This window comes from Talpa occidentalis, unplaced genomic scaffold (genome assembly GCF_014898055.3).
Source record: "Talpa occidentalis isolate TD23 unplaced genomic scaffold, MPIMG_talOcc4v2.1 talOcc4.5, whole genome shotgun sequence".
NCBI lineage: Eukaryota > Metazoa > Chordata > Mammalia > Eulipotyphla > Talpidae > Talpa > Talpa occidentalis.
Window position 1 is genome coordinate 101,061,599 of NW_023604861.1, and position 9,562 is coordinate 101,071,160.

Consider the following 9,562-nt stretch of genomic DNA (forward strand, 5'->3'; position numbering starts at 1 on the left):
CAGAAATGGAAAGTGAAATTATAGGTGAAAATGAGGGCTACCCTTCTCAAAGGGTATGGTCTAAAAGAAATATTGAAATAGCTATATGAATAATTCAGGCTCTAAGGTCCTCACTGAAAAATAATGATGGATGTTTAGGTAGCGGGAAAGGTCTGCAAAAAAGGGGGAAAGAGATGGTTCTTGAACTATCAATTGATTTTCTATATAGATTAATATTCAAGTACTGAGCTTTTCTCTCATATACAGTCATCTGGGGTCTCTCTTTAACCAACAGACTAAGCTAGCTCAGGTTCAGTCATAGTCACAACCAACAGACTGAAATTTGTTATATTGGAAAAAGATGCCTACCAATTAGAAAATAAAATCATTAGGGATAAAAATACAATTTTCTTTTGTCTTTAACCTGCAGCCTCCCCCACCCCTCCAAAGAAAGGTATTTTTCCTAAGGTGAATTAAAGGAAAAAGATTTTGGGGCTTTTATTTGAAATTTATATATCTGTAACAGGTTAATATATATAGGATATGCATAATTTCCTAAATCATGGTATTTTGTTTTTACATTTTTAATTTCAGATGACTATCATTTAGGGTTCTGACCTTTTTGATATTTTAAGAGAAGCTTCACTTCCAGTCCATCAAGATTTTGTTTTGTACTTAATTTAAGAGCCACCCTAATAAAGTTAGAAAACTAGGCTTGCAAATAAATACTTGGGTTGAATCTGATCTCTCTGCTTCCAAATATGTGACCTAGAATGGTTATCTATCCTTCCTGCACTCAGTTTCTCAATCTGTAAAATGGGAGTAATAATAGCACTTGCTTGTAGGGTTGTTGTAAGGATTAGATGATCTAAAATATTTAACATTTAGGACAGAATTAAAACAATGTACTTAGAATAGCATCTGGAAAATGGCAGGTGTTAAGTAAATGTTAATATAAAAAAATCTAGTATTATTTGTTTTATTGTCTCAGTAAAGTCATTTAACAGTTCAAAGCCTCTACTTCCTGGTATATAAAATGGGACTACACTACCTTCCACCTACAGCATTGTTATGAGTTTCAAATAAGAAAACAATAGCTATGAAAACATTTGACACATAGAAAGTATTCAAGTATTAGTTATTCTGGATCACCTGTAAGCTTAAAATTAAGCCATAAACTTAACTTATAAACTTAAAATTAAATCATGAAGTTGAGATAGAAAATGCCATTTATAAATTCATCCATGACTGAGAAATGTTTGTGTTAGAAATCCATATTCAAGGAGCTTGGTTTATCTTTAACTTCTGAGAAATAGATATGCTTTGTAAAATGTAAATTCTACGTTGGCAAATTAAAAACATTTCCTCAGTCAAGTCAAATTGTCCTATTTAATGGCAAGCAAAGAACCTTGCATGTTCATAAGCCAAAATAAATTGACGCCTTGATGAAAATCTGATTGTGTATATGGCAACGTTTTTAATGCTTAATTTTTTATTTTAAAAAATAATAAATGTGCTGTGTCTAATATAAATTTCAAGTCAATACAAGAGACATTTATTGTATAACTGTGCTCCAGGTAAACCAGATGTGAACTAAGGATGCAAAGGGAAACAAAACTCAGGCTCTGTGCTGGAAAAGCCCACAAATTATTGTTGATAAATTTCAAAATATTACTTATGAAAATGACAAGGGAGTTCAGTTTGAGTCAGCAAGCAGACAACAGCATAAAAAATATGCCAAAATAGTAAGTTATTCCTTTTGACTGAAAAACTGCCTTTTTAAAGAAAAAAATCATTTTTGAAGCACAGTTTCTACCTGGATTCTATTGAATTTGTGCCAGAAACCAACATTCTAACTGTAAACCTGTAAAATAATAGGTATCCGTAAATGAAAGGCTGAAATAACCCCAGAAGCAACAACACAGTAATTAGCAACTTTTATAGAGTAATAACATGTTTCATATTCTTTCTACACTGTCTCTTTGAAGTTTCCAGTGTAATATATAAAAGTTTTATTACATTAGGGCCCAGCCTTGTGTGTTTTATAGGCGCCAGCATTATGCAGAGCCAGCTGTACTTGCTCATCATCAGATCTTTTATAAGAAACTGCTCAATAATGTGCTAGCTTTGTGTCCAGCTTAGATTGTTACACCTAGCTTCAGAAAAATAAAAGTCACTAGAAGCCTAAATCACTGAAAAAAATATACGTGTCCACACATCATCTATATGATCCATAAATTATACAGCAGTTTAGCTTTAAAATCGTACGCTGCATATTCATGTGCACACCACTTGCAGTTTTAGACACATAAGAACTCTTTACAGAATTAAAGCAAAAAAAAAAAAAAAAGGGGGGGGGGGGGGCTCAGTTCTACAATAAGCGATTACCAGAGGCAGAAAAGAGTGCTGTTAATATGTTGTTCCAGCAGAAATTCCCGTAAATATTAAACATAACACCAGTTCCTCCAGGAATATGCAGGCAGTAATTTTACCACCTGAAGAGGGTAGGTTGGAAACATTTAGAGATGGGGCCTGGGGGGAGCAGAGTAAGAGATGCTGAAGCAGCCAATGGGATTTTTAAGACACCCGCAACTGGAATTAAACTGCTTCTAGCGGCGATTTACCTACAGCAGCTCCTCAGTGTGAGAACACCGAGTCACAGAACCCCAGCGCGCACCACCCGCTCCCCAGCCTGTGAGCTACGAGTGTGGCATAAAGGGATACACCGGGCGCCAGGGAGGGGGGGGGCGGGGGGGGCGGAGTACAACTGTGGAGAGGTGTGAAGAAAGGACCCAAAGGATTTGTGAACCTCGAGGAAATGACTCCCTGGGCCAAGGCTGCCGGAATTCCCGCCCTGAGAAACACTGGCCCCCCAGCCCTGGGTGTTCACTTTCCATCTCTGGTGGAAGTGGGTGGGAGAGACAGAAAGGATGCAGCCGCCAAGACCCGGAGCAGACAGGCAAGAGGCTGGAGCATCCTCTAAGGGCACTTTGCAGCGGCTCCAACTCCAGGGGGTCCTGGTGTGAACCAGAGGCTCTTGAAGAAGGAGGGGATGCGAACGTTGGGAAGGGAAGTAAGAGGGGCTAGGGGCCGAGGGGTGGATCCCCAGGCACTAGTGACACGTTCTAGAAAACGTTCTTTTTCTCTCCACGGCTGCGCTCTGCCCCCTGGCTACCTAGATTTACCGGCCCCAGGGCTGGGGCGGGCAGCACTGGGGCAGAGAGCACCAGAAAGGAGGGCAAGAATATGGGAAGGCAGTCTCGCATCCACCAGGGGAAGCAGAAAAGAACCCGCAAGGCGGGCGCCCCCGGCCCACCCCACCCCCACGGCGGCCGGCAGTCCAGAGCCCCCAGCCCAGGTGAGGGCGCGCGGGCAGCCTCGACCGCTCCCGCCCGCCCCGGCGCCCGGCGCGGGGACTCACCACAGCGACTCGAGGTCCCATTCCTGGAGCAGGGCTAAGTCGAAGCTGTCCATGGTGGGAGGTGTCAGCGCCGCCGCCGTCGCCGCTGCCGAGGCTCGGGCCGCCCGCGCGCTGCAACGAAAGGCGCCGCTCAAGGTGCATCCCCGCCGCGCCGGAGCAGCCGCCGCCCGCCGCCGCCCGCCCCCCAAGTCTGGCTTCCCCGCGCCCCCAGCCCACGACTCCCCGCCGATCGGCCGGGCGGCAGCGGCCGGCGCACTCACCCGCTCGCCGGCTCGCGCGCAGGCACACTCTGGAGAGAGCGGCGAGCCCGCCGCGCCGCGCCGCCGCCGCCTCGCCCCCCCGGCCCCCGCGCCCGCCCCTCCTCCCTCCCTCGCGGCGGCCCGGCCCGCTGCAGCCGCCGCCGCGGAGCTCTGCGCCCGCCCGCCCGCCTCTTTCTCCTCCGGGAGGCGCGTGTGCGCGGGCGAGGCCGAGGCGCGCGCGCGCCGTGAGCCCCGCGCCGCGCGCGCCCCTGCGCTCCCCGCGCCTCGTCGGGGTCCCGCGGCGCTCGCAGGCCGCGCCGCCCCTCTGCGCCCGCCGCCGCCGCCCGCGGGAGCCTCCGCAGCCCGGAGGGTGCCCGGGGCTGCCCCGCGAGCTGGAGCGAGTGGAAAGGCGGCGGCGCTGCCTGGAAGGGAGATGCTGAGCCGAGCCCCGTCTGCCGCATCTTCTACCTCGGGCCCTTCCCGGGCTGCACTCGGTCCTTCCAGATCTGCACGTACTTCTTTTGGGGCCCAGAATTCGCTTGACCCTGCTGGGCGCTCCCGTGGGCGGGGTGTCGGCTGCAGATCTGGAGTGGGTGCTGGGAAATCCCCCAGGCTCAAGGAGAGTTAACTGTGGAGCCTACAGCAGCGTCCCGGAAACAAATCGTTTAAAATATTTGGAGTAAGTTAAGTGAAATAAAGGGAGGCAGGGAGGAAAGCTCTCCCCACAGGACCTGCAGTCTGGCCTACGGCGGTGGTCCCGCTGTTCTCCAACTGTCTAGTCCCTGGAAACCAGCCTCCTTTCTTTTTAATTCTTTAACTGCTAACGTCCTACCCCATCTCTTTATGGAGAGTGGTGTATTGTTCAGCCGGAAGGGTGATAGAGTATCATTGTGGTTCTTAGCAGTTGAACTATTATTATTATGAGTTCTTTCATTTTAAAGAACATATTCCCCCTCCCTTACTTTTGTAGATGCTGAGGAGCTCTCCTCCAGATCAGTGCCACAGCTGTTTCTCTGCTGCTGGCCTAGAACCAAGAACCCCTCCTCCAATCCCTGGCTCTCCTGTCCTCTTGGCCACAGCTCTGGAAGCCTCACTCGGGATTCCAGAGAATTCCTAGAGAGAGCAGTGTCGTTATGTTCCACCACTTGAAACAAAACCCCAATTCCCTGCCCTTGCTGGGGAATTTCTGATACTTTTCTTTGTTCCTTCCCCACATTGGAGCTCCAGAAATCTCTATCCTTGGCTAGAAGTCACAGGATCTCTCCAGGGTGAAGCGTGAATGTCACTCTCCTCACCTCTCTGACTTCTGAATAACGATTAATAAGCTAAATCTAGAGGAAATGTAGAACATCAATGAGACCAATAAGAATTCTTTCCTATTCAGGGCTGGATTAGAAAAATTCAATCCTCTTATTTCCCTCCAGTTCTTTCTTTATTAGCATCCAGCATTATTGTGCAAAATGTAAGACAATAAATTAAGGCAGAGTTGGCATCACTCTAATTGTTATTTTACAAATTGACAAGTCCCAGCCCTTAAAAACCTTCTTCATTCCTTGAAAGTGATTACAAGACTACAAAAGAACAAAGGTGGGCCTCCCTGGTGGCACAAGGGGTTAAGCACAGCACTGTGAAGCTATCTGAAGCCTCTGTAGCAGAATTTGATCCCCCGCCAGGGAGCTACCCACATGGCACAGCAGACCTCTCCTGATTTGCCCACTGCTCCTCTCAGCAGGGTATTTCAGTCAGTGTGCCTGTTCTGTTCCTCACTCTGTCTCTAGTGAATCCTCTGCCCCCACCCCCTGCACCTCTGGCCTGTACCCCAGTTCTTGTATGCATGAATAAATCTTTAAAAAAAAAAAAAAAGAACAAAGGTAACATGAATGCAGAGAAAGTTCAGGTGTAAAGGGCTGTTTTCCCAAATCCTAGTCTATAGAGTATTTGGAAAAAAGGGAAAACATTCTGTCTTCCTAATACCTCCTTAGCATAAGCCTTGTTGGAAATGTTTGCTCTGGCAAAAGAGATGCCTGAGACATCCAGACTGCATTCCCAGGAACAAAGGATGGGGGTGAGGTTGGAGGATAGCGAGCAGATCAGCCCCTCTTTGGAAGAACTGCAAGTTCCACTGCCTGAACAGGGGATGTATCCTGTCTCTGTGCTGGTGGTTGCAGCCAGGAAGCTTCTCCAGAAAGGAGACCTCCCGCCCCTCAGAGATCTGGCTTTCCTTCCCTTCCCACCACATCTGTTTACACAAAGGAGGACTGTTGCAGAGCAAACAGAACCATGTTTACTGGGAATCCCATCCAGGGCCTAAATCTGTAAAGATACAGATTTCGCCTCACAGTGGAGGCTGAAGATAAATAGATGGTCCTGGAAAAGGAATGAGAGAAGGCACTGGGGGCTACAGATCTGGTGGCCTGGTTTAGTCATAAAAGGCCTCTCCCAAAAAAGCCATGTAAGGAATGGGAAGATTTGTGTTTGAATTTAAACACAGTGTTAACCTATGAGTATACTTGATCCTAAACAATTTTACTGTTGGGCAGGTCTTTTCTTTTTTTTTTCCTTTGGGACTAGCTTCTGTTTTCTGTTTGGGACCTCTCACATGGGAACGTTTTATTAATACTTTTATTTCCATGTTTGTGAATAGTAGCCAGTTGGCAAAGAGGGACTTCTGAAGACACCCAAAAAATAGTTGTAGATACTATAACAGGGTGGTCCCCAGGAAAGGGAGAGTTTCCAGGTTTCCTGCCCCACCCAAAAGGATGGTGTTGCTGAGCAGAGAGAGAAGCTGCAGAAGAGACTGAGGAAGGAAGGAGGCAGGATGGAGCCAGAAGAGACCTGGAGGAGGCACATGGAGCTGAGAGACACGTGAAGAAACTGTGCTTGCCTTTTGGTCGTGGACTGGGTGACACAGATGTGGGTGAGACCCATGGGGAGGTGACAATGGCGGTTTTTGTCTTGATTTTGATTTTACTCTTTTCCTCCCAGACTTGTCTGGTTGTTTCTGATCCATTTCTGTGGGTCCCCACTGGAAGATGCTTTAGACTTGTGACAGACTTTGGAGACTTGCTCTGGGCCAATCCTACTTGGGTAGACTTTTACCCAAGAGGGGACGGGTAACTTTGGGTGCTTGATTTAGAAACTATATTCTTTGTCTTTTCTGTATTGTTCACTAATTGTATTAAAGTTCCTTGCCACTAAAGTCTCATTTGTTTTGTGTTGATGTGGCGGATGGCAGAACCCATTTAGAGCAGGCAGGTTTGCAGGGTCTGGGGTGCCCCTCTCCCTGCCCTGTAACATTACCATTTTTACTAAGTTTGTCATGGAAATAAATGTAAGTTAATAGTATACAAGTAAAATATAGGCTAGTTAACAAGTGCCTTTATAGGGAGTTTTTTTTCCCATTATTGTCATTTATATGGCTTAGTAAGATATTTCCTTTATCCTTCAGCCCAGAGATATACACACCAAAATAAACTCCTAACCTAGTTGTCAAAATTATAGATCCTTAATGCAAGGTAATAAACGACTTGGACTTCCTGGAATTAGAATGCCAGAACTAAAAGGAAGGTTTGTTTGGTTTTGTAAAGGAGTAAGAAACTACATTAATTAAAGATAAAAATAAAAACTGGGAGTGGGTGTAGCTTCTGTGCAAAGACCTAGAGATTTGAAGGACTTTGTTCCCCAGATAGATGTAGGCAATACTACAGAGAACTGAATGAAAACCACCAGCTCCTGAGCAGAGAGCCAAAGTGGAGGTGGGGGGTGGGAGGCAGCTAAATGAGAGGAACTACTGGGCTTCCTTGGTCAGGTTTGTTGGTTTAGGCTAAATCAGTGAATGAGAGGGACTAAGAAATGAATCTTGCTTAGTCTGGGGCAGGCATTAGAGTGCACTTAGTGAGGCCCCCACTCACATTTCTCCAGCCTGGAGTTGGAAGCCTCCTAAATAGCCCGGGAAGCAAATCTATGGCAACCAAGATGTCCCTTTGGATTTGAATTGAGAGAAGAGAAACCTTGCATGGCTGTGTTAATTCATGTGTTATTCAGAAGAAGTGGCTGCAACTCAAAGGTTGCTTTTGGAACCAGATGGGAATTTTCCTTTTATAATCCCACCATTTCCCTAGAAAAAATATGCCTGGCAAAAAAACGAACCATGCAGGTGGTCTTGCTGGAATATGATGGGAGCCCCTACCCCACCTCCTCCAGCATTTTGTCATTGCACCTTCTTTCCAATTCCATCATGCAGCGTCATGCAGTCTGTGTCTCCTTCCAGAGGATTCTTGCGTGATTGTAACTGTGTCTAGGAATTGCAGGATAAACCCTGTAAGCTTTCTGCTTGCAAATTACATGCTAATATGTAGAGCCTAAGGCAGGTTGGATTTTAAACCACCCAGGAGTTCTAGTATCTTCAGTTCTTTTCCTATCTGCTGGTATCTTAAAGTGGTTCTAGCCTGGGATCTGAGGTGCCTCTCTTTTTCATTCCTTTTTTCCATCTTTCATCAGGTCCCAAGCAGATGGTGTGGCTGTGCTGGCTGTCATCACTCCTCCTATGTTTCCATGGAAACATGGGGCATAGGGACCATCTCTGCCTTGGGCTTCCTGACAGTATCCTCTGGAGAAGAACTTCAGTACTCTGGCCCTCTCCCCCTTGCTACCCATGTCTTGAAGAGTTTGAGGACAGTCTATGGCCCAGGAACCCAGGATCTTTTCAGAGATCATCTAAGGACTTGCTCCCCACAAATTGTTGTGAACTGGCTGGAAAGAGGAAGGGAAGGAGGAGAGGTGCCAATACCCCATTCTGTGGCTGAGGTTGATTTGCTATGGTGGCATATTTGGACTATCTGTCCCCTCAGTTAGCTTTCATAATGGTGTTTATTTTCAAAATGTAAAGAGATGCTTCTAAGGTTACATCTGATCATCAGCCAACAGATATTTAACAAGTATATGACTTATGTTTTATACTTAGTAACATTCTACTCCTCCATATGTATTTGTTGTTGTTTTATAAAACCAGGATTTCCCTGAGGAATGTACCTTCCTCCAAATTTCCAACATCCTCCTGCCTACATAATTCATTTATATAGCCTCTAAGACATTAATTAGATTCAGAAGTCCGTGGAAACAGCAGAGCTGGGCAGGGTCAGAGGCCAGGGAGGGCAGAGAAAAGAGAGGGGATGATGACCCTTGGGACAGGGGAAGGAAGGGGAAGGAAATTTTTCATGCCATTCAAGTACCAAACAAGACAAAGATACTTTCAAAGTGTGGTCAATTACCATAACATTGTTTTCGGAATTAAGAGTTCTTACATGTTAAAAATTGACTTGGTGTAAGAATTTCTTGCATAAAGGTGTTCATTTCTCCTTATATGACTGGTGCAAAAGACTAGTGTGTGAAACTCACATTTTAAAAAAAGAAAAAGAAGCAAAGGAGGTGAATATTCTGGATATGAAAATGCAGGCAGAAAATGCATAGGCTATGCATAAAAGCAGATCAGAAAAGCATTTCCTATCACAGATAATGTATTTTATGCTATGCTGATCTAGTTGGGGGAATAATCCCATTATTTGTGATATGAGAAGATCCCTTAGTGCTGGTAACAAGAACCAACCATCCTGATTTAAAACTGAATATCCCCACTGGCTTTTTCTTGTGCTTCTTTGACATGCACATTGGCCAGCTGCATGAGATTCAAGGACTCTGAACCTGTGGAGAAAAAAGGTCACTAATCTCAGTGATAGTAAATATGTCTATATTATGAGGTACTGTGTCCCATTCTAACTCTCAACTCCATTTATTCCTCCTGAAACTACTGAGTTTATTTCAGCTGAGTAGTTGTCACAAACCAAAGGATGGCAGATCAGGGATTGGATCTGGCAGCCTTCCACCTCTCATAACTTTTGCTCTAATTATCTATAGTATTAGAACA

General features: G+C 45.6%; 1 protein-coding gene across 1 annotated transcript in view; it reads right to left on the reverse strand.

The window, feature by feature from the left end:
- Positions 1–3,513, reverse strand: part of AFF3 (ALF transcription elongation factor 3) — a 479,720-nt gene extending 476,207 nt beyond the window's left edge. Inside the window, exon 1 of the mRNA XM_054701906.1 lies at positions 3,401–3,513. Within this exon, the coding sequence (XP_054557881.1) occupies positions 3,401–3,453 (53 nt within the window). The 5' untranslated portion in view covers positions 3,454–3,513. The remainder of the gene's footprint in view (positions 1–3,400) is intronic.
- Positions 3,514–9,562: the final 6,049 nt, after the last annotated feature.